The following is a 26,629-nucleotide window of genomic DNA, read 5'->3' as shown; positions in this document are numbered from 1 at the left end:
ATGAGTCCCCATTTCTGTTAGTTATGGTTACTTATGGTGATATCCATTTCTGTTAGTCATGGTAACTTATAATGACATCTCTACCCCCATTTCTGTTAGTCATGGTAACTTATGATGACATCACTATATCACCATTTCTGTAAGTCATGGTATCTTATGATGACATCACTATCCCCATTTCTGTTAGTTATTGTAACTTATGATGATATCCATTCCTGTAAGTCATGGTAACTTATGATGACATCACTATAAACATTTCTTTAAGTCATGGTAACTTATGATGACAATACTATCACCATTTCTAAAAGTCATGGTAACTTATGATGACATCACTATCCCTATTTCTGTTAGTTATGATAACTTATGATGCTATCCATTTCTGTAAGTCATGGTTACTTATGATGACATCACTATATCAGCATTCCTGTTAGTCAAGGTAACTTATGATGACATCACTACCCCCATTCCTGTAAGTCATGGTAACTTATGATGACATCGCTATATCACCATTTCTGTTAGTCATGGACACTTATGATGACATCACTATATCACCATTTCTGTTAGTCATGGTAACTTATGATGACATTACTATATCACCATTTCTGTAAGTCATGGTAACTTATGATGACATCACTATCACCATTTCTATTATCTAAGTCATGGTAAATTATGATGACATCACTACCCCCTTAAATGTAAGTAATGGTAACTTATGACATCACTATATCACCATTTCTATAAGTCATGGTAACTTATGATGACATCACTATCACCATTTCTGTTAGTCATGGTAACTTATGATGACATCACTACCCCCATTTCTGTTAGTTATGGTAATTTATAATGACATCTCTATATAGATATAAAAAGATGTGGTATGAGTCCCAATTTCTGTTAGTTATGGTAACTTATGGTGATATCCATTCCTGTTAGTCATGGTAACTTATGATGACATCACTACCCCCATTTCTGTTAGTCATGGTAACTTATGATGACATCACTATATCACCATTTCTGTAAGTCATGGTATCTAATGATGACATCACTATCCCCATTTCTGTTAGTCATGGTAACTTACGATGACATCACTATATCACCATTTTTGTAAGTCATGGTATCTTATGATGACATCACTACCCCCATTTCTGTTAGTCATGGAAACTTATGATGACATAACTATATCACCATTTCTGTAAGTCATGGTATCTTATGATGACATCACTATCCCCATTTCTGTTAGTCATGGTAACTTATGATGACATCACTTTATCACCATTTCTGTTAGTCATGGTATCTTATGATGACATCACTATCCCCATTTCTGTTAGTCATGGTAACTTATGATGACATCACTATATCACCATTTCTGTAAGTCATGGTATCTTATGATGACATCACTATCCCCATTTCTGTTAGTCATGGTAACTTATGATGACATCACTATATCACCATTTCTGTAAGTCATGGTAACTTATGATGGCATCACTACCCCCATTTCTGTTAGTTATGGTAACTTATAATGACATCTCAATATAGATATAAGAAGATGTGGTATGAATCTCCATTTCTGGTAGTTATGGTAACTTATGGTGATATCCATTTCTGTTAGTCATGGTAACTTATGATGACATCACTACCCCCATTTCTGTTAGTCATGGTAACTTATGATGACATCACTATCACCATTTTTGTAAGTCATGGATAATTATGATGACATCACTACCCCCTTTTATGTAAGTCATGGTAACTTATGACATCACTATATCACCATTTCTATAAGTCATGGTAACTTATGATGAAATCACTACCCGCATTTCTGTTAGTCATGGTAACTTATGATGACATCACTATCACCATTTTTGTAAGTCATGGTTAATTATGATGACATCACTACCCCCTTTTATGTAAGTCATTGTAACTTTTGACATCACTATATCACCATTTCTATAAGTCATGGTAACTTATGATGAAATCACTATCACCATTTCTATAAGTCATGGTAACTTATGATGACATCACTATCACTATTTCTGTAAGTCATGGTAACTTATAATGACATCTCTATTTAGGTATAAGAAGATGTGGTATGAGTCCCCATTTCTGTTAGTTATGGTTACTTATGGTGATATCCATTTCTGTTAGTCATGGTAACTTATAATGACATCTCTACCCCCATTTCTGTTAGTCATGGTAACTTATGATGACATCACTATATCACCATTTCTGTAAGTCATGGTATCTTATGATGACATCACTATCCCCATTTCTGTTAGTTATTGTAACTTATGATGATATCCATTCCTGTAAGTCATGGTAACTTATGATGACATCACTATAAACATTTCTATAAGTCATGGTAACTTATGATGACAATACTATCACCATTTCTAAAAGTCATGGTAACTTATGATGACATCACTATCCCTATTTCTGTTAGTTATGATAACTTATGATGCTATCCATTTCTGTAAGTCATGGTTACTTATGATGACATCACTATCACCATTTCTATAAGTCATTGTAACTTATGATGACATCACTATCACCATTTCTATTATAGTCGTGGTAATGAACACAATTACATGTACCATGTCAGGCATGGTAATATTGGTGACATTGTGGTAGCCATTAATCTGTTAGTCATAAAAATCAATTGAAACAACACATAAACAACACAATATTAAACTATTCAACAACCAGTAATGATAACTTATGATGACATCACACTAATCATTCAGTTCTCAAATATATCATTAAAGGTTGTTATGGTTAACTCTGACATGGCAACATCATAGTTTACTTTTGACTTGTGGTCATGGTAATATTTTGTAAAGTAGAGCCTATTATAAATAAAATAAAGTATATTACAAAATATTTTTTCTGTAAATTTAATAAAAAAAGTAGGTTTTTTTGGGTTATATTTCTTGAACAGTAAATTAAAAAGGAATATGCTTTAAGTTTGAAAAATGATTTAAAAAACTTATTTAAGTTGGAACAATCTGTAAGAGCAACACTTTCTTCCATGTGTGGTCTTTTATATTTGAATTAATTGACAAATATAAGCCCCCTATTTACAACAAATTCTATGTTATATAGTTATGTAATAGATATACATTGTCAATCTGAAATGATCTGAGCCTAAATCAAATATGAGAATTATAAGTATGAAGAGTAAATATTGAAACAAAAGTGGGTTTATATAGTGAAAATTGATATTTTTAAATATAAGCATATTTTATTAAATTAGGCATGAAATTAAAAATTCTCAGGTAGTTTCAGAATTTATCAATGTATATATAAACTTTCAAAGTAATACAATTTAGACTAAACCATGGACACAGATTGAAGTTTGGTCAAATCTTGGACAGTTGTTGTATAAATTATAAATCTCATATCTAAACAAATTCATTTAAATCAATTTAAGTTAAATTAAAAGACATAAAATTTTATTTAAATTTTGATTCTTGTTTATCCCTTTAAAGAAATCTAAGCTAATGTAGTGTTTATATCAATTGATAGTGATTAAAAGACCAATTGACTTCTTATGGTCTGTGATGCTAGGTTCCTAATAATAAAAAGAACTTGAGAGGATTATTGAAATGGAATTAGATTCACGTTGTGTGAAATTTCACTTGCCATGAGGTTATCTTAAAGCTATCTTCTTGTATGAAAAATATGAAAATGATTGGAAAAATTTAATAAAGGAGCTCATGTAATGACAGTTGATGGATAAAAAGACATATTTTTATTATAGATGATATCATTATATTACCATTCAATTTGCAGTTTTGTGTTCAGTTATGGCATGTATGGCTATCAAAAGTCTATAATGAATTGTATCAAGTGTTTATGAATTTACAAGATTTTCCAATCAAGGACAAATTACCATTGTTATCTGATATTAAAGATTTAAATCAGAATCTTTTCTTTGACTTGAGATCTTTTTTTTGTGTTTGAAATGATTTCTTGAGACAAGAAATTAAATGGAATTTTATTTCAACTTAATTTAAATTTCCAATAAATGACAATCATTTTTGTCATGCAGAATTTGTTCGCTTAATATATTGAATAAGTACATGTTCTTGGTATGGCAAATCACTATTTTGTAATGGTGCATACAAAAGACTTTCTCACTCTTTGTATTTAATTTTCATGTGTCAATCAGACAGTGTTATCTTCGCTATGAAGTTTATTTTACGTAATCGAATATCATTGTCATTTAAACAATGACATAAAATATAGGACAATCGGACAAAATCATAGGTAAAGGATCAACAAATAAAAGATCGGGAAAGCAATCCGGCATATCGACACGAAACATCTACATAGTTTCCTTATTTACATGATTTAAATCGCTAAAAAGACGGCTGATAGTAAATTAGGAGGTTATTAAAATGACATCCAATGGAGTTCACAGTTTACAATAGACAGGGCAATCGTTACTTACAGATATTTACAATGGACTTTCTTTGACTTACGGTGAATGTGTATTCAGGGAATGTCTGTTATTATAAGTAATTAGCTAATGGTCCTAAAATTGACATAAGAGTTAAATGTACCAAACAATGTGACAATTTTGAACCATTCTTCATGTTTAGCTTGTGTAACAAAGTAAAAAGTAAATCCAGAGTTAAAGATATATGTGATATAGTTACTTGTTTGATGGATGCAGTTAGATAATATGTACCTCATTAGAATTGCACCAACTGGGATTTGAAACTAGATATTCTATCTGCAGTTAGTTATGATATATTGATTAACGAGAGTTTTGCTGCAAATAATTTTTTTTAACAATTGCTTTTCCTTCTAAAGGATATTGGAATACAAATTCATTAGAGAAAACCATCTATAAATGTCATAATTACACTATGACGACTATATTTTCCACGACTATGACGACTTCTTTTACAAGTTGAAAAGTATCTGATTGGAAAAAACTGAAACATCTATTACCATACAGGGAATATAAGCTTAATGCATTTAATGTGTTTTTTGCTGGATAAAGGTGAAAATCATTCCACTACATATCAACCAAATCTTTGTGTGCGGTGACATCAAACATTCCTAATTTCATTTTTATGAAAATTAGGATGCTGCAAGAGAAAAGTTAACAGAATTGATGGAGTTTGAAAACTTGTAACATTTTTGTCATTTGGTGTTATTTAATACTGTTAAATGCAAATGAGGCAGTTGAGTAATTTATTGAATGATTGTGACTATTAATTTGCCTTGATATTTTACTTGGTTCAGTCTCACTTCAAGCTTCCCGATCCCTTTACCAACACAAATTGGGTGATCAAGGTGGAAATAAAACGAGGCCATGCATGGAAAGTGAATATGTCCTTTCCCGATTATGTTGCCAAATTTCGGCGTAAAATGGTGGAAATACGTTCCCGGTTTAGAGAGACTGCTCGGTTAGGATTATATGCTGATTACTGGGTTCCACCACTCCAATCTTCTTCACTTAAACAGCCTTCATCGTAAGTACTCTTTACATTTAATCATAAACTTCTATCGGTCAGATTTTACTTGATGACTGTCACTGCTCATTTTAAGGTAAGAAGATTAATTTACAACAAATCAATTAGTATGTTTCTTTAGAAGTTGATGTCTTTTGTTTCTTCCATTATCACATTTTAACTCTTTTGCTGTAAACCACTGTTATATTCCTTGAAATTTTTTAAGACGGGAAAATCTGTTTCCATGAGGACATTAAGTAGTGGATTTTGTTGGATACAGATGCCTAAGCAGACAGAACTTTAGAGATGAGTTTTTCTTCAGCTTCCTATTTAACAGATTCTTTGCATGAAACTGGTTTCTTGAGTCATGAGGATTTAACAAAAAACAATGAATATGTTTATAGAGATGTTGATGTTTACTATGGATATTACACACATTCTATGCTGTATTCTTTCGTTGCTGCTTTTATCATTAATTCTTTGGCTTAATTTTCATATAGAATTTTTATATATAACAAACTACACAAAAGTTTTTTAGTGCTTCTGTATTCCAACTAGGTAATTTATAGTTATATACCGTAGGTTTTTATACATGTACCATCTTTGTCATACATTTGATATTATGTCTCTTGCTGGAGATGATTAATGAATTTATTCTGACTTTGTAGACTATGTGCAGTAACTCACTTTTTGTATAGAACTTGGAAACACAGATACTTATCTAAGAAGTGTTCTTGTCTAAAGGTTATACTTTTATTCCTATATCATCATTTATAGTCTGGAAAATGTATTGTTATGACAGAAGTCTACAGAGATTTTATATTCATCAGAATAATGCTCTCTACCTCACATACTTGTATTGAATTAAGGACTATGTTATTGTATACATTTGTTTATCTTATTGGTTGATCGGCTGAAATCAAACTCCCATGAGCACCTGCCATAGTTTATAATTGAAAAGGTGATACTTCTAAATTTGATATCTGATCTGTGAGTACAGATTGTAGTATTTGATATCTACTGATCACTACAGATATTTTACACGGATATTCAAAATATACTGTGGTCTAAAAGCTTTGATCAGTGAATTTGAAACAGTCATATGTTGTGTGTCACCAGTACAATTGCATTGGAATCAATGGATGGAGGAAATCTATAAGCCAGACTTTAGGCATATGCCATTTTGAAATTTAATTCATATTTTCTTTTAAGGATGTAGTAAATGAATCAATGTAGTTTATGTTGATAAATATTTTTATAGGGGTATTCATTTCTTAATCTTTATATAATCAATAGCAGTCAAGCACTGTTTCATTACTGGTTCATTGAGGCGGTTTAAGATGGGAACCACTTTTTTCATTAAATTAAATTATATTGTATTTGTTATCAAAAAAGTAATGTTATAGTTAAATTTTTTTTTAATTACCATAGTACATGTACTTCAATTCCACACTTCAAATATGGCTTGGGTATATATAGATTTGTCCTTGCCCATATTACATCCTATATAAGTTTGTTGATTATTTTGTCTATATTCAATTTTTAAGAAACCTTATTCTCATATCTCAACAATGTTTCATCTTTGCAGTATTCTCATATAAGGCAACATTGTTCAAAACATTTTTGTCACTTATTGTCTCTATTTCATGCAATTTGTGTTATGTTTCTTGGCACATTTTCATTTCTCAGATAAATGGGAATTTATTGTATCAACTTTTTTAAGCAATTTCTTTCATTTTAAACCACAGTGGGTTTAATAAATTTTCTCTGAAATGATTATAGTACTTAAGAGATATTTTACCTGTACTACAATACAGTTCAGTAACCTTTGAGTCATTGTAACCTATATTTTTTGCTTGAGTGACTGATTGAGGTCCCTATCTCACTCAGAATCATGATAATACAGCAATACTATTATGTTGTGCATTATCAACTTTTTATGTGTTTCACATGTTGCAATACTCAAAAGCACCATATATAAATTAGTCATGTTTATTTGAAATTATTTATTCACAGTAAAAGACTTAATATGTAAACAATTTACATTGCATTGCAATCGCTTTATTTCAGTAAACTGAGTCACTCTATATTTTACCAATACCAAGTACATCTGTACTTCTATTCATTTTTACCTCTTTTTAGCCTTAATGCAACTGTTGTTACACCAGTAATTGGACAACAATCATCTTTTAACACCACATTTTAATTATATTGCAATTTACAGTTCATTCAGAGATCATCCTAACCAACAGTTTACATTGTACAATGCTTACTCAAGCCCTCCGGAGTGACAGATGTCTCAAAATTTCATGTTAAGATCTGAATGGTATTTCTTCACATAGTTCTTTTTGGATACAGCATTCATCTAGTCCTGACCAAAATGATTGTAGAGGTTTTCATTAATAGAATTGTGAATTATATTGCTTTTCAAGAGTTTGCTGACTTAAGTTGTGACAATTTAGTTTGTACATGCAATTATCTTTATTTAATGATGTTCATCAATAACCAGTATTTGTAACTGTCAGATCTGAAATGAGATAAATTTATTAATATTTACCTTTAATTCCAAATGCCAGCATGTCATTAAAACATGAAGTGGTAGACAGTTAGGGCTGCAAAATCATGGACAATTATTGTATAAAGTAATTTGCCAATTTTCATTTGCACTCCTGCTGGGATGGGATTTTGGTTATTATTCACTTTGTTTACTGGTATATAGGTGGATTCATTCTTATTTGTGGGATACCATTTTTTGTGGATTTCATGGGTACAGGTGAACCAGGATATTGAATGCTCAATGAAGTAAAGACTTATATGCAGGCTTTGTCAAAACCACAAAAATATGGTTTTCCTCAATCCACAAATTTTGTACCCATGAGAATAAATGAATCCACATTATAACTTATCTCTTGTTACTTGACAGCTACCTCTCAAATTTGACACACATTGTAATTTTTTACCTTTTTGAAATTTTGGTTAAAAGTATTATGGACCTTTCATATAAAACTTTATAAGTACATAATCATATCTACTGGACAGTAATAATATTAGTTCTATCAGAAAAGATAGAACATACCAATGGGACAGTTAACCGCCAGTTAAAACCACCATCTATTAAGATGAACAGAAAACATAAAAGGTCATAAAAGATTCAGTAAACAAACCCCAAATAACTGGTTGTGGACTAGAGGGCTGAGACTGTTCCTGCTCCTCTTGTGACTGAGACATGTAGGATGAGTGATGCTTTAACTCAATTTATCAATTTATCAATTAATTTATTCAATCATATTCAATTTTAAGAGGTTATGAGTGATTATACTCCAGTGATCAAATGAAGCATTGAAATCTACAGCAATGGTACCAGGTATGTGAAAAAACAGAAGTAAATTAAAATTTTGGTCTCTGCAGTCACAAAGCCAGGCATATATTAGCCTTACTTTTCTGGCAACAGCTTCATCAACACCTGTTAAGTTTTCTGATTGGGTCCATTACAACATAAGTATACTCATGAAACATCATATGCATTTGGTATACAGTTGCATCAGCATACATGGCCACAATGTATTGTCTTGAGTTTATGATTTGGATATATTTTCAACTGTTTATGGAGTTTTCTTTTACATGGGACTTGTGATTGCAACTCTCACTCAACTGTGTTTTTATTGGAACCTGTTATGTTGGACAACTATATGGTAATCATATTGATTGGAAGGTAATTGCCTGAATTAAATCCTTGTTATCTTGACAGTTTTTAATACCCCTTGATATCTTGGTGTGTAGATGATTAAAACTTGACAATAATTTTTTTCATGATACCGTAATAAAATATGCAGATAAATAAAAAGCTTGAAAAATTCTTATGTATAATAAATTACCAGAAATACAGTTCAAAATCATCTTAGATTTAAGGTAATGTTTAGAAAGAGCTGTTTTTTACACCTATCTATGTTCACTTGAGTATTGTCTTGAGAACTCGTCATACTATCGGGATTGTTTAGAAAGAGCTGTTTTTTTACACCTATCTATGTTCACTTGAGTATTGTCTTGGGAACTCGTTATACTATCAAGATTGTTTGGTTGACTCTGTCAGATTTCACTTGAATTTGTTTTTTACTGTTTGCTGGATTAGTTGAAAGGGAGCATTTATTTATTTAAGTTTGTATTTTATTGTATAAAAGTTAATAGAGACATTTCTATTAACTAGACTGATCCCAGTTTTAATTCTCTATGGATTATATCTTTATACACAAAGTATGCTGTCAATAAAAGAGATTTTTTAGATCTAAAGAATTGCATTAATTTCTATTGAAATGTTATTCTTTAATGAAAGATGGACTCCAATACATGTAATATATTGGTTGTCATGTTTCAGGGTATTGATATTGTAACTAGCTCTTTGCTTTGTAACAGTTTATCAAAGCATTTCAGTGTTGGTAAAATGTTGCTAGCTTTATTATAAAAGAGAAATTTAATTAGAGATTTGAAAAACTGATGTCTTTTAAAATTGAAATTGATTTAGTTATTTGAAAGCTTATAATGCAACATTTTAAAATAGAAATTCTATGTAGAAGTATTTGTAACTTAGTTAAGTAACTGATTTGGTATGCTTGCGCTGTTATAATGGATAAAATCGTAAAATTTAGAAATAAGATAGATACAATTCAGATCAGATCTATTGAAAAGTCATTAGTTGTGAAATTTCATGTAAAATAGAAAACATACATAAATGGGTTATATCTACTTTTAAGAAATTGTAACTAGAAAAGAGTATTGCATCTGAATACATTGTATTGATAAAATGATGACCATTATAAGTTTCAGAAATACAATTTATGGAAAAGCTGTGAAAATGACTAGAGTTTCTTCATATATATCAGAGACATATATATATTTAGTATATATGTCTCTGTATATATATATATAAAAAAAAATGCTTATATAGTTAATAGAACTTATTTTTGAGATCAAGTGAATGAAATTAGTAATTTAAAATTTTATGACAATCCCCAGTTTAATTTTGTATTTAATGGGAAATAAAGTTTATTTTAATTAGCAAAGAGGTGAAAGAAAGGTATAATTATTTCATCTTGAAGTAGATTTTATTGTAAATGTTTATTTAAAAATGAATTAGACCTAAGGTCATGTATGTACAGTCATAGTTAGTGAATAAAATAATATTTGGTAATAAAAAGTTTATGTTTGCAGTTTCTATGAGTTCTCAACAAATATTTATTGTGGTCTTCAATGTTTTTTTAAAACTTTTTACCCTAATGTAGTGGCTTGACTCGTTGAGCTAAGATATGTTCAAGCACTTCCTGAATTCTGAGAGAATGTACACATACAAATCATCTAAATGATGTTTTGGACATTTACATTTTAGCATATAACTTAACTTTTTAAAAATAAGAAGAAGATATATTGAGAATCAATCAAAATCATAAGTCAAGATCGACATACATCACCATGGTCGAAGGAAAATATAAAAATAACAGTCAACAAAAACAAAACGCAGAAAACTAAAAATTAAGCAATAGAAACCCCAACAAAAACTGGAAATGTACTTCCATGCTCGGAAAGGGTGATCAGCCCTTTTGACACATGAGTGGCAATGCTTTAAGTATTGCTAATGACCAGTAAAAAATCTGGTGGATATTGTGAAGGTCATACATATAAAGGAAAGCTGTTTAACCTCCTGTGTAAGGAGTTAAGCAATAATTAGTTTCTGGATTGCAGAAACACCAAAACATTTAAAAGAATGTTTTTTTTTAAATCCATTTACAAATATCACTATTCACATGCACAGTAATATTGTATATTGGTAGATTGAATGTATAAAGTGCTCTTTGCTTTGTTTTTGGTGATAAAATCTTGAAATCCTTTATTCAAGTGTAGTACAGCTAGTTTGTTACTGTTTACAGTTTGCGATTAAAAATAAGTAAAAAATTGAATAAAAACAACATTGATGAAAAAATATCTTTCTTTATTTTATTCAAAATAGTTTTCTTGTGTTTAGAGTTGAAAAAAGTTTTTCCTAAGAAAAAAAACTTTGTTCACCCGACAAAATATAATTTGACGGTGACTTACTACAAAAAGTGTCAAAACACTGCCTATTTACATGTCTAAAATCAGATATCCGAATTATGTATTTATTTGATATGCATAATCTAGCTAATTTAAATTAATTGATTTTACTTTGTCAAAAGGACTATTAATAAAAACTGGCATGTTAATTGAAATGCTTATTTGTTAATCATTTGAGAATTTAAAGTAATGAATATGCTCTATGAACCATATTTCTATATTTGAATGCCCAAAGATATAGTTTTTATAGTTTTGGGACCTTTCCCACCTGAAATATAAGACAATTTGTGTCATATTTAAATTGGCCTTTCTAGTATTACAATACAAAACGTAATGAAAGATTATCAACTGAATTATTTGTTTTATTGTGCAAAGATAAAGCAGTATTTACTACAAAACTGTTTATCCTGAAATTTATTTTAAATCAAAGCTATTGATGAATACACATCAACTGCACTTTTGTCAGGGGAATTAAGCTCATACATTGAAAAGTTGCATGTTGGGAATTTACTGGAATGGCCATTGAATGAAGTAATGTATGATTCTTCTAATTACGAAGTTACTCGCGTACTTAGGTGTGATGAAGAATCCCTGGTTTGTGTTGGTAGCAATCGTCAGTCTGAACTTCTAAAGCATTGCCGATTGTTAAGTGCTCATCTAAATGCAAAGCCAAGAGTTCACTACCAACATAGAAAAGCATTCAGTGCTAACTGGTAAGTCAGTGTACATAGATTCTGTGCTACTTAAGTTGGAAGTTCAATCATTTAGTGCTAACTGGGAACTTATATCTCTTCATACATTATTTCTAGACTAACAATAAACCTTTATAAAATTAATTGTTTATATAACTGGGCAACTAATTTTGTCAAAGGGTAAAATTTACAAATGACAAATTCTTTCATTAATAGATTGCATGTCTAAGTTTGTTGAATAAAAAAAAGGGGATATCATTTTGTTAGCCTATAATACTTGCAATACATCAATGTACTACATATACTAGTTAACATTAAATTTCTGTTTTATATGATATAATGGACCATAACCCTTCAAAACATCTTCTGTCATTAAATATTTAGGTTAGTCTGTTTTATACATAATTTTATGTACAAAATTCATGCTTTTAAAAGTTAAAACTTTTAGTGCATTGAATTAATGTTTGCATCAGGCTACAAAATAAGCTTTTTATATTACAACAGGGAAATAAAATAAAACACAAGGCTTACCAAGTGGAATTTTAATTTGTGATTCTGTCACAATATTTAACTTCTAGTTATGAATATTTAATGTCTAACTTTACAAAATTCAATACATTTCTGTATAGCATTTCTTTCAAATAGTCATTTCTGATTTGATATTGATTTTATGTGGGTTGGAAAAGTTGGTTGCTTTGTAGTACTTCATCTGACAATGCAATATCATGGAGTGAGTATAGCAGTTGTACTATAAATACTTAATAAATAAAAATGACCATTATAAAAGTCTGTTTTCATGGTTTGTGGATGACTCTGTTTTTTTTAAGGCTCATATGGTCCAAGGACACAGTTATCGTCCTTAGGTTTCCGTTGTCTACAAATATAGTCCCTAGTGTGAACAGTGTATAACTTGCATTTTTTTTTGATACACTTTTCCAATTTATTTCTTGATATTTTATGCATGAAATATTAAGTCAGGGGATGAAATTACATGTTAAAAAAATTTGGGTGCTGAATCTTTATGTTAAGTAGTGATTTGGTCGAGTTAAAGAAGGTCAAAAATTAGAATGTCTGAAGCTGTCAAACTGAATTTTAGCCCCCCTTAACACAGAATTGTCAATATTTATACCCCACGCAACAAATTGCGGAGGGTATAATGTTTTTGACCCGTCCGTTCGTCTGTCCATCAGTCCGTCAGTCCTGTTTCTTGTCATCGCAACTCCTCTCAAACCACACAACAGAATTTCATGAAACCTTTTTAGATAATAAGGACATACTATGTAGTTGTGCATATTGACAGGAAATTACGATTCAATATTTTTTCTAGGAGTTACGCCCCTTTGAACTTATTTACTTTAATGTACTACTGCAACAGTTTGTCATCTCAACTCCTCTGAAACCACACAACAAAATTTCATGAAACTTTGTAGATAATAAGGACATACTACGTAGATGTGCATATCGACAGGAAATTATGATTCAATTTTTTTTCCAGGAGTAACGCCCCTTTGAACTTATTTGCCTAATATACTACTGCAACCTTTTGTCATCGCAACTCCTCTCAAACCACACAACAGAATTTCATGAAACCTTTTCAGATAATAAGTACATACTACGTAGATGTGCATATCGACAGGAAATTACGATTCAATTTTTTTCTAGGAGTTACGCCCCTTTGAACTTATTTGCTTCAATATACCTCTGCAACAGTTTGTCATCTCAACTCCTCTGAAACCACACAACAAAATTTCATGAAACTTTGTAGATAATAAGGACATACTAAGTAGATGTGCATATTGACAGGAAATTACGATTCAATTTTTTTTCTAGGAGTTACGCCCCTTTGAATTTATTTGCTTCAATATACCTCTGCAACAGTTTGTTATGGCAACTCCTCTGAAACCACACAACAGAATTTCATAAAACTTTGTAGATAATAAGGACATACTATGTAGATGTGCATATCGACAGGAAATTATGATTAAATTTTTTTTTCTTAAACAATTTTTTATTCTTACAGTTATTTTATTTCTCCAGTGACAATGTGGGGACGTGGGGTATGTGAGCGCGCTCTCTAAGGTTCTTTAATTTGAGTTAGAGCTGGTAGAAGTTTCTATAATTTTGATATTATTTGTATCAATAGTAGTACACTACACTGTAAAAATCTTTTTGAGATAGAGCAGGTGCGATTTTTTTAATTTGAATTTATTGTCTAAAAGAAATGCACTACGAAATAACTGTGTTCTCAGGCCATATATAATAGAAGAGAGGAATTATGTTTTCTGGTCTGTGTATCCATCTGATATTCGGTCAGTTATTCAATCCATTCATCCTTCTGTCCTATATCAGGCTAAAGTTCTGATCAAGGTAGTTTACCATGAAGTAGGGGTCACATCAACTTGAAACTTAATACCCAGTAGCAGATAATAGGTTAATTATAATTGCTCTATAGAATCAGAATATTTGTAAGGTGTTCATTTTGCAGTAATGTTCTGAATAGCCATAAATATTGAGCACTTGAGTTTACCCAATTTTTTTTTGTGGGGCTCAATCTTTGGTAAATTTATGTATCACATATTGTTTAGTTGACAGTTGTTTGTCTTTATTTGTTTTTTTTGGCCATGGTGTTTTCTTTTTTTTTTCTTGAACTTTCCTCCCATTTTCCTTCTATCATACTACACTGTCAACCAATATTTCCTTTAATTTGGCCTCATGATTTCCATTATGTTACTGAAATTACTTAATATCTTAATATTTATATTCTGAATAGTAAAATTACTTTCTTTTTAATGAAATATTATTTGTATTTTAATTGTTACAAATTTCAAACAAAAGTCAACTACCAATTTGTATACTGTTAATGAATATTTATTAAATTTTAAATTAACCAACACTAATTTAATTGTCAAATTTCTTCATAATTTTCATAATTTTCTTATTTAAGCATAATTAATGCTTGATTTACAAATATGGAAATTACAATACTTAATTTATTAAAAATTTGGTATTTATTTGATACTGAAGTTCAGCTTTCCATTCCATTTTGTAATGCGATTAATACGAAGGATTCAATATACTTGTACGCAAAATTTTAGAGGTACATTTTAAAAATGGATGATAGATATTTTCTCGATGTTAAACAAAAATACTGTTTCAACACTACAACAGTGAAATCCAAACAGAGAGTAACTATTAAACTAAAGAAACTGACTTCAAGGATTGATAGGAAAAGAGCCATAAAAATTATAGAGGTTTATAAGAATTTTAACAGGTAGAGTAGAACTGCTTTATCTTATGCTGATACATGATTTAATTATTTGTTCATTGTAATCATCAATTTGTTAAAAAGTTGATTTTTTTAATTGCTCCACATTGTCTTTTTCAAGCATAGTTTTTTATTACCCCAAGGGGGATGTATTGGTTTACCTCCATTATGACCATCTGTGCATACACCTGATACATATTTGTCTCATTTTCCTTAGCAACTAAAAGTTATAGCGCACCAGGCTTCTTCTGGTTATGCCATATTGTGTGACTGGTTTTCAGTTTTTTTTATGTTCTATCTCTTATTTACTGAAAACATATATCTTTAAAGTTTCACGCACATAAGTCATGAAACTTTTGTCAAATTTGGTGACCATTTGAGCAGGAGTATAACTGGTTGGTTGTTTTTTTGGTTTAGTTTTGTTTTACTTTGTATTTTGGTGTAAAAAGATCAAACAAAAACAAAAGAATTGATTCAAAACAGTAAACAGAAAAGAGAACAGAATGAAAAACACTACTGTATATGACGTCTACAACATACCATATTAAATAGATTCATTTTATGTTTTGATTTATTCCTGATTGACTATGTAATCAATTTCTAGGTTCCTAACAATCTACTTCCCCGGAAATATGAAATGTGCAATAGACTGGAATGGAATATGAAGAGAATAGTTACTTCTATAGAAATCAATTTGCTGTATTATTAGATATATTCCTAGCCTATAAAGGTACAAGAAGTTGTGTGTATATTATTGTTCTGTCTGACAAGGTATGAAAGGATTTAGGGATTGATTTCAGATAAGGCTACAACATCAATGCATTAAAAGGAAACAAAACGTTTCCTGGAGATTGATAGATATATTGCTAATTTGTAAAGATTCAATGATGTGCTCTGACGTACATGACCTGAAAGGTTTTGCTGTCAGGTCGGTTCGATCTTTAATCATGCAGTGTCATATTGTGCAAAACGGAACTTGTTTCTCTTACAATTTAGTTTTTTAGATAAAAATTTTTTCATTCATTGTTGACATACATACATCTGCATGTAGAAGCCTTGCAGTTCTATAAAAGGGAAAGGCTGGACTGGTTGAGTGGTTGTTATATAATCAGAAGCTTTTAAAAGTGATAGATTATCAAGTGTTCATTAATTTCAATAAAAAAGTAACAAAACTTAGCTTAAGAGACGAGTATGATTTTCAACCTTTATCTCTTGCTCTCTCAAGTTTACCGTGTGCTTAAATTATTTTGAGGAAAATGCCCTTTGAAAATTGAACAAAGATAAAATGGTCTTACTGTAGGTAATATTTTTATATCTCATTCATAATTTCTTTCCTTATTTAAATTGGATTGGTAATATAACATAATCCCATGCTAAAGTTTACAAAGTATTGTTAGAGTTATCTCCCTTAGAAGCCAGAAACACTACTAAATAGCCTGATGAGGCCTCATTGACTCATTTGTAGTTAAATTATGCAATTGTATATTTTAACATGTATTTATATGTGACTGTGCTACACCAATATTAAGAGTTAATTGTCAGAAATGATTGATTGAGCACAGTGGAAATGACATAACTTTTTTTATTACATTGAGTAAAAATTTGACTATTCATCTTGAAAAGTGTTTTTGTAATTGGATAAATTTTTAGACATGACATGACTATTTGCAAGCTATTAAACTCTTTGTTCACTTGTTATCTTATGCATTTTACCTCTTCTTATTGCTGCTGTTAGTTAAGTAGAGACCTAATTGATTGTTATTCAGTCATGCACTAGTATTTATGATGAATAAAACCTGTGAATTTATGGTTTAGTTGCATGAGAAATGTTGATTTATCATTGATATTAGGAAATTAAATGCTTTAAATGCTCCGTGGGGGATCAAAAGTACAAAAAAAATATGCATTTTAGTGTGCCAATTGCAGGTCTTTTGAGTTACTTAAACAGGATACACTTCATGGATTCAAAAGCAGGCAGTACCAGATAATATATCCTACATTTTAAAGGGTTCTGATGCTGACAGATTTTCATAATCTTTATATAAGTTAGTATTAATATATTGCTTGCTACTTAAAAAGAACAGAATTCATATAAGAGAAGGCACTAAACTATTTTGCAGAAATTGAAATAACCTAGATGTCAGAATTAAAAATTATCAGAATTTAACATTCACATGTTTTTTAGTGATAATTGAAGGAAGATTAGTTTTTTTCTTCTTTTTTATATAGATATATATTGATTCTAAGATAAAGTTTGGAATCTTGAAACTTGGGAATATTTAGAGGAATTTATGTATTACAAGTTTTTACCAACTTCAAATGAATAAAGTTCCTTTTTTTTAAAAGAATGGTCTTATGATTAGCGTAAAAAGAAACAAATACTATTTTACCATTGCTATTCTGTAACTTTAAAAGATAAAATTTAACCATTTATATTAGTCTACTTTATTATGCTTTGTTTAATATTTTGTTCTGATTTTAAATCAATATTATTTTTGAAATAAATTAAATGACTAAATGGTCATTGTTTCTTAAAGAAACATTAACTTCTTCAATCTTGAAATTTAACTGAAAGTGGTCTGATAATTATATACTATCCTTATCCTACAGTACAACAGTATTTTCTGTGATGATAAAAATTCAATACAATTTTATTGCTTCAGTGAAAACAGTGTTTATTGTACATATTTTCACTGAAGCGATGTGAAAGAAATATGTAAAGGAAATATAATAATATCAAAATTGCTTGAATTATGGTCCTATTAATTTACCAGTGTAATGATTTAAATTTAATGACAGCTATATACTTTATACTGCTACTTGAATTACTAAATTTTTATTAACTTTTTCATCAGCATACTGGGTACAAGATTGATTTTTATAAATTGACAGAATATTTAACACCAAAATAAATTGAAGGAAGGCAATAAGAGTTATTTCTCTTGAACTGAAATTTTGATTATTGATCTTTTATGCAGGAAAACTGTATTGTCTGTCACAGTGTGTCTAAATATTGAAGTTTGAATAGTCATATTGTGTTCTTACTAAGTCCCTGTTCACACTCGCATTTTTTTAACGATTTAAATTTGAATCGATCTAAATAAAACCAGATAGGGTTCACATTATCTTTAATCCTAACGATAGAGTCGGCACACTACAAGTAAACATGCAATCGATCTGACCTAATTACCCATGAAACTAAACACTGTTTATAAATAGAAATATTTAATCAAATTAATGCGTTGATTAAGAGTTCAAATGTTGAGACTGCTGATCTTAAAGTTTTTATATATTTTCAAACAAAAAACTTTAGCAAGGAAGTTACATCTTTGTGAAATGTTGTGGTTCCTGAAAAGATATAATTCGATCAAAAATACCGTTTCCTCATGGGTCCATGTATCAGCCCTTTCATGTTGGTAATCCATTTTGCAATAAATTGCATGTGTTGTTTTGCTGCCATACATGCACACAAATTATTTTTGATTCAATTGTACTAATTTAGATCGATCTCTGTGTTTACATTTAAGGTTAGACCTGTTCACTTTAGATTGATTCAAAATAAACTACCTCATTTTGTGTTTTAAATTATACTGATTCAAGATCGATTCAGAGTTCAATTTTTTTCATTTTGCCTATCATCTTGAAAATAGTAACAGATGAAGAAAACCTATAATAAGCAAAAATGATCAGCAAGACAAGATCTACAAATAAGTTAACATAGATACAATCAGTCGACTCATTATTGGAGTTATTGCCCTTAAGGGACGATTTTTACCCATTTTTTTTTTTGCATTTTTGTCTACTATCTTAAAAACTATAACAGATAGTCATATATTAGAACTTAAATAAGCAAAAATGATCAACAAGTCAAGATCTACAAATAAGTCAAACATGGTCAAAATTTTTAGTTGACTCCTTATTGGAGTTATTGCTCTTTAATGACGATTTTTACCCATTTTTAGTGTCTCTGTTGTATTGCAAACTATAAAAGATAGACACTTTAAATAGCAAAAATGATCAACATGACAAGATTTACGAATAAGTTAAATTATTTCCGAAATCTTTACTAGACTTTTGATAGGAGTGAATTCTATTCTAGTCTACAATGTTGCAAAGTGTCCATTGTTAAAGATGCATATTGATTTCATGATTGGTTTATCATAATTATTTTTTTGATAGTTATTCATAGTTGACTAAACATGAGAATTTAAAGCAGCTTTTGTAAGTTTCTAGAGATAAAACAAGCAAGTAGTGTTGCACATTTTAAGCAAATTACCTCTTTAGGACCTCATTTACAATTTGACATATCACTTGCATAATAAATTCTGAAATTGAAAAAAAAAACAGATTTTTTTCAATTTTATTAGCAGGTTTGAGCTGTCTGTTTGACAATCAAATATCCTATATGCTGAGAAATTTTGATATTTTAAAACTAAATTTGGCGGAGTTATCTGACATTTTACAACCATATTGATTTATAATGTATTTCTAAATAGTTTTATTATTTTTTGCACATAAAATGTATTTTCTCAAAAGAAATACAAATAAGTACCATAATAATTTGCCATAGACCATGATAATATATCAGTGGCTAATGAGATTTACATTTGTCACTAACAAACACACACACAATGGTAGTGAAGATTTCATACAATAGATCAATGGATATATGTCATCAATATTAAATCTCCTGTTGTCTGGTAGAAAGTCTCTCTTATTTCAATATTGATTTTATCATTCTGATGTATAGGAATCTTTAAAAAAATTCACCAAGTTTTTTTTAACTTTATGAAAGTAACGGTCCGGGAGGTATTAAAAAATATTGCATGATACTGTAGAATAAATTAGTCTCCTAGCACAATACATTCTTATGTGTATCTGAAATCTGCCCTTGCCTTTTGTCTAAAGTTCAAACACTTTGTTTGTTCATGTTTTTAAGACTTTTGAATGGATGTATTTTAATTCTTGAAAAATGCTAATTTACAACTAATTTGTGTTAAAACAGAGGGTTTTACCTGGAAATGTTAAAATCATAGGGAACCTAATTGACAATACATTTAATTACTTGTGATTTTAAACAATTTCAATGTTTTCTGGAAAGTTTCATATGATTGCCATGGGATTTATATAGACACTGATTAGGCGTGTTAAAAAATATGTTAAATTGGAAGGCTTTATGTATACTGCTTATATTTTGAGGGTAAAATGAGGATTAATTCTTCACTGTAGTATTTAATTATGAGGATTTTATTTTTTGTTGTTGTGTTTATATACATGAGAGGTTTAAAATCACAAAACAAATTTTAATCAGTAGAGATTATTTCTTATTTTAAATAGACATTTCTATAGTAGGAAAAAAACCTGAGATCTAATACATTTTAGTAGTGTTGGACTATTATTACTACAAATTAAGTCTGCCAATTGCATGAACTTACATTTTATGTGTGGATTTAAATTTTTGTTTGTCCATATTTGAATGGACATGAAGATTTCAAGAGATTCTTGTTTTTTCACAAATCATTTTCTAGTTCAAGGCTTGGAATATTAATTGGATTTCATTATGGACAGTGTAAACAAAGAAAACATTTAATGGCTGATGTCTATTGAGTGCTGAATTAAATCATACTAACTGAATGGCATTCAAAGGAAACGTTGGATTTAAAAGCACTTTTCAGTATTGGCATCCATTGAGTATAGACTGAATAGAAATGTTTTGTACTTATTTGTTCGAGTAGAGTTTGTTTTCGTAGCTACAATTCATTTCATTAGAGGATATTTTAAAATTCGTCAATTTTTATGAGGACTAACTGCAATGTGTATCCAGCCAAACAAACAATAGACCACATATTTAAAAAAAAATATTTTGACTAAAAGTAGTGAAGTTTTGTGACGGTTTTTAAAACAAGGAGGTGTCTATTGACAATAAATTGGTAAATAAAACATTATTGGATATTTTAATATTGATAAATAATTTATTGAAATCAACAATTTGATTTTGAAATATGTGAATAAAGTATATTTACAAATGGTTGCTACACAATGTGAAGAAGTTAGAATGAAAGCTCGTTTTGGGAAGCTGTATAAAGAGTCGTACAATAGACCTTCTACATCGTACAATAGACCTTCAACATCAGATGAATGTGTTCGACTTCGATTAATTAATGTTTCTAGTATTTCATTGCAATGTGCCCAAAGGTAAGAGTTATATTGTTGGTTTTAATAATCAAGCACATATTGTTAGGTATTTTTTAATTCATGATTACAATTTCAATCCTAAATTTTGAACTCCAATGATATTGATTGTCTAGCTTGTTTGACTATAACAATTTGCTGTGTTGACATTTTGATACACCAGCAGCTACTAGACAGAGTTTGCACAGCACAACTGCTTGAAAATATATTCCTCCACACATGAGATATGTTGTTTTTTTAATGCCAATAATATGTCATTGTTATAGCTTTTATAAATGTCTTGGTCTTAAATTCTTTTTAACTGTTTGATAATACATGATAATCTTCAAGGGAGTAAAATTGTCCTGAACATGCATGAAATATTTGCCACTGGACATAAAGCAAACAACAATCAATCAATCTAGGGAGGACAAATTAGTCAAATTAAACTTTTCTGTAATCTTTTAAACATTTACTCGTTGTATTACGTTTCCTCATTTAAGATTCTTTAAAAATTTCCATTTTGTTCCATTGGAACATTTACATTATACTTACTGTCAGAACATTTCTTTCCGATTTTTGATAAGTCCTAAGAATAGTTTTGTTTTACTTTACTTGTATAATTTTTAGTAGATCAGTTGAAAATACATACATGTATCTGAAGCAGTCATCAGCCAGGTGAGAAGTGTGACATCCAAAGAACTGAACAAAATTGCATGAAATTCAGTTGCCATTATAGTTATTTAATCAATGCAGTCTCCACATCTAATGAGTTAAAGATTAATCCTGTTACAGAAAGAGAAAATAGATTCTTAGCTTATTTTCCATGTTCCTCTATGCCAATCTGCCTTACCCTAGTTTTTAACACTTTCAACCCATAACCTTGTCCTTTATCATCCTCTTTATTTCATTGTGGTGGTCAGTTATCAGCATGAAAATCTTCTCATTTAAATATGTTGACAAATGCTATCCCAATGTTCTGAAGATGCCTGAGACTTAAAAATTGTCATCTCAGGCAACATTATTGACATAACTAATAATAAAACATAGGGTATAAAACAACAGCGCTGATTATTTTTCATTAATCTTCTGTTTTGACCAAATATTGGTAATTCAAATCAGTGGAGATCTTTTATTTGAAATCAGACCAGTCTCAGGACCCCTGCACACCAGCAAACCAGCCTGTCCTGGCAGAGGTGGCGTTTAACTTTTTAAAAGCTTCACATTTTTTAGGGAAGAAGACCTGGTTGCTTCATATTTTTTATATATAGATGCCTTATGTTATGAAGTTTCCGTCTGTTATATGTCCATCGTCCTTGACCTCATTTTCATGGTTCAGTGACCACTTGAAAAAAAAATTGAGATTTTTTTGTAATGTTAGTTTCTTTCTTATTATGAGTAATATGATAACTATATTTGGTATGTGCGTACCTAGCAAGGTCCCCATGCCTGTCAGACAGTTTTCACTTGACCTTGACCTCATTTCATGAATCAGTGAACAAGGTTAAATTTTCGTGGTCAAGTCCATATCTCAGATACTATAAGCAATAGGTCTACTATATTTGGTGTATGGAATGATTGTAAGGTGTACATGTCCAACTGGCAGGTTTTATTTGAACTTGACCTCATTTTCACAGTTCATTGCTCAATGTCAAGTTTTTGTGTTTTGGTCTGTTTTTCTAATACTATAAGCAATAGGTCAACTACATTTGGTGTATGGAATGATTATAAGGTGAATATGTCTATCTGGCAGGTATCATCTGACACTGACCTCATGTTCATGGTAATTGGTCAATATAAAGTTTTCATGGTTTTGTCTGTTTCTAAATGTATGCTATAAGCAATAAGTCAACTATATATTCAGTGTATGGAGTGATTGTACTTAGGTGTACATGTATTTCTGGCTTGGTTTATCTGACCTTAATCTCATTTTTTTCGATCATGTTAAGTTTATGTGATACTTGTAGTAAACTTTATATTTAGGAATATCCACATAAAATCAATGGTCAGTAAAGCAGGCGAGACATTTTATCATGTGCACTCTTGTTTTTAGATAATTAATTCATCTGATCTGAACCACTATTTCAACAGGCATTTTATTCCAAATTAAAATTTGATAGTTTGTGCTAAAATGCAATTTTAAACACAACCTTCCTGCAATTATTTAGTTTCAAAAGTTTCCCTGCAGAAATATGTAAAAATATTTAAGTATATCTGTTGTAGTCATTTAAACTGGACGAGCAGAATATTGATACTTTTATTCCATAAGGGAGAAGAAATACTTGTATCATATAACAAAAAATTTACAAAAAAAGTTGGATGATACCAATAGTAATTTTTATATCCTGAAAGCAGCATTTCATCTTTTCGGGTTACATCAATTTTTTCCCTGTCTGTTAAATCTTGATTTCCTCTTAATGTCACTAATTATTCAACTAAATCAGCCCTTAGAACAAACCTTCAGATAGCTGTATACTAAATGAAGAAATATTTTAACAACAATATGACATGCTTTTAACTAATGTTTTAAATTCAATGTTGTTCAAATATTTTATGATAATTAATACAATAATAATAGATAAATGTACACATTTTTGCAAATTCATTAAAAATACTTAGGTAAAACAATTACTAGTACTTCATATATATACATTTTATAATTGTTAAGATATTCAATGTTTTAGCCATTTTAACATTATCTTTCAATTTTACACTTATATCGTAACAATCATTGTAAAAAACATTAAGATATGAAAAAAGACAACATATAGAGGTTCTGACTTGGAACAGTCATATGACAATGTGGCAGGGTTTAACTATTTTTTTTAATTTGTTGAAGATTTCAATGTCATGGGAAAGTACATGTATTTTTGTCTTATTGTGTATCAGGTTGTCTCCTCATATGAGTTTAGCCATCATTTCTTTGATTTATATGTAGGACTCGGAGATGCGATGGGGACACTGAAGTGTGATGGTCACGCTGAAGTGCAATGGTCACGCTAAAGTGCAATGGTCACGCTAAAGTGTGATGGTCTGCGCCGAAGTGCGATGATCCTTTTGCTGATGTGGTATATAAGACATGTGATGGCTAGTTTAAAATTTACAGATGTCCAATTATATGAGAGCTTATATAAGTTAGTATATAAATACCAAACATTCAATATTTTCTCGTTGCAATAAAAAACATCTGTGATCTATCTTATTCCGTATACTGATTCACAGCAGCCATTTAGATTTTTCGCTTATTTTGTCTGACTAACCAAGAAGTATTGGCATCTCAAACAACTACCACTTTTTTTCAGGCATTGCCATTGGTACTGGTTTTAAAGAAAAATAGCATTTGTATGTAGCATCAATTTCTGAACGATTGTATGAACCACTGCTTTTTGTTTTGTTTAAGCTATTTACAAAGTATAATGTACACTACACCGTTACAGTGAGGACTGTAACGGTGTAGTGTACATTATACCGTTACAGTGAGGACTGAAAATGCAATGACTTTTTAGCATGAGTGTTTTGAATTCAACGGGTTATACTCTCGATATTTTACATTTGAAAAAAAACAAAAAGCTACTTCTCACAAACAAATTGACTTTTTAACATGACTGTTTTTGAATCCAAAAAGCTACTTCTAACAAACAAATTGACTTCTACATCGACAAGTGAACACAAAAAACATAGAAAATATGATTTATGTAATCCATCGCGCTTCAGCGTAACCACCATCGCACTTCGACATAGGTATCAACAAGATAGCGTCACAATGCCACCATGGACGCACTTCGGCGTGATGAAAACCGCACCAGCGTTAAACCATGGCGGTTCAGAGTCCTGCATATATATTTAGCCATCATTTCTTTGATTTGTATATTTTGTCTTATGTGTATCAGGTTGTCTCCTCATATGAGTTTACCCATCATTTCTTTGATTTATATATTTTGTCTTATGTGTCTCAGGTTGTCTCCTCATATGAGTTTACTCATCATTTCTTTGATTTATATTTATTGTTGTCATTTTGTTTTTAAAAAACCAATATTACACAAAAAAGACACTGACATGTTTATTTTATTTTAACAAAATATAAAAGTGTCTCCCTGAGTTTGCCTATAAAAGTGTCTCCCTGAGTTTGCCTATAAAAGTGTCTCCCTGAGTTTGCCTATAAAAGTGTCTCCCTGAGTTTGCCTATAAAAGTGTCTCCCTGAGTTTGCCTATACAAAATATTTTTTGTTAATTGAATGCAACAGGTCTATATAAAGATACCCTGTGATTATTGTTGTTTCAGGGAAGCTTGGGAACCGAATTCTGTAGAACATTACAAAAATGGGTAATATACTGTATTTTTACCAACTCTTAATTGCTTTAAACAATATTTGCCAATTACATTGATAAATATAAGCAATTGAACAGTTTTAACAATGATCTGTGTTACTATTTCTAGCATTAACTTTTGTTAATTACATGAACTCATTAAAAGGACAGCCTCGTACTGAGTATCCCAGTCTGAAACCGTGAGTGATCCTTATTCTGAGGAACAATTAATGAAAGTTTTTATTGCCAATATTGGTTGGTAAGTTAAATCTGGATCTGATTCCCTCGGAGAAATTATGCTCAGTGGGAATCAGATCCAGATTTTACCTACCCACCGTTACAAATTTTTCATTAATTGCTCTTTGGAATTTGAATTCCTCCGCAGATTTCAGATCAGGATACCGGGTGTGACAACAAAACCACTGAGGCGGTTTTAATATCTATTTATCATATGCTTAGCATTAATATGATAATTCTGAATTCCGAGAAGCATTATAATTAATAAAAAGTTTGTAACAGTAAGTAAGTATAATCTGGACGGATTTCCAAGGAGAAATTATGCTCCGACTGGGAATCGGATCCAGATTTCACTTCCCTAAAAACTTTTCATTATTTGTTCTTTGAGATTCAGATCCTGCTGCAGATATTGGATC

At 30.2% G+C, this 26,629-nt stretch overlaps 1 protein-coding gene across 10 annotated transcripts in view; it reads left to right on the top strand.

The window, feature by feature from the left end:
- Window positions 1–26,629, top strand: part of LOC127699443 (uncharacterized) — a 114,839-nt gene that overhangs the window by 54,509 nt on the left and 33,701 nt on the right. The window contains exon 1 of one of the 10 annotated variants that reach the window (XM_052203049.1): window positions 4,375–5,480. The exons of 7 other annotated variants lie outside the window; for them this stretch is intronic. In XM_052203049.1, the coding sequence (XP_052059009.1) occupies window positions 5,338–5,480 (143 nt within the window). In that variant the 5' untranslated portion in view covers window positions 4,375–5,337. Of the gene's footprint in view, window positions 1–4,374; window positions 5,481–11,989; window positions 12,254–20,912; window positions 21,693–26,629 lie in introns of those variants that run through there. 2 more of the 10 variants (XM_052203046.1, XM_052203047.1) reach the window with 2 other exon arrangements.

Source organism: Mytilus californianus, unplaced genomic scaffold, assembly GCF_021869535.1.
Source record: "Mytilus californianus isolate M0D057914Y unplaced genomic scaffold, xbMytCali1.0.p SCAF_1, whole genome shotgun sequence".
Lineage (NCBI taxonomy): Eukaryota > Metazoa > Mollusca > Bivalvia > Mytilida > Mytilidae > Mytilus > Mytilus californianus.
This window is presented reverse-complemented; position numbering and strand designations above follow the sequence as displayed.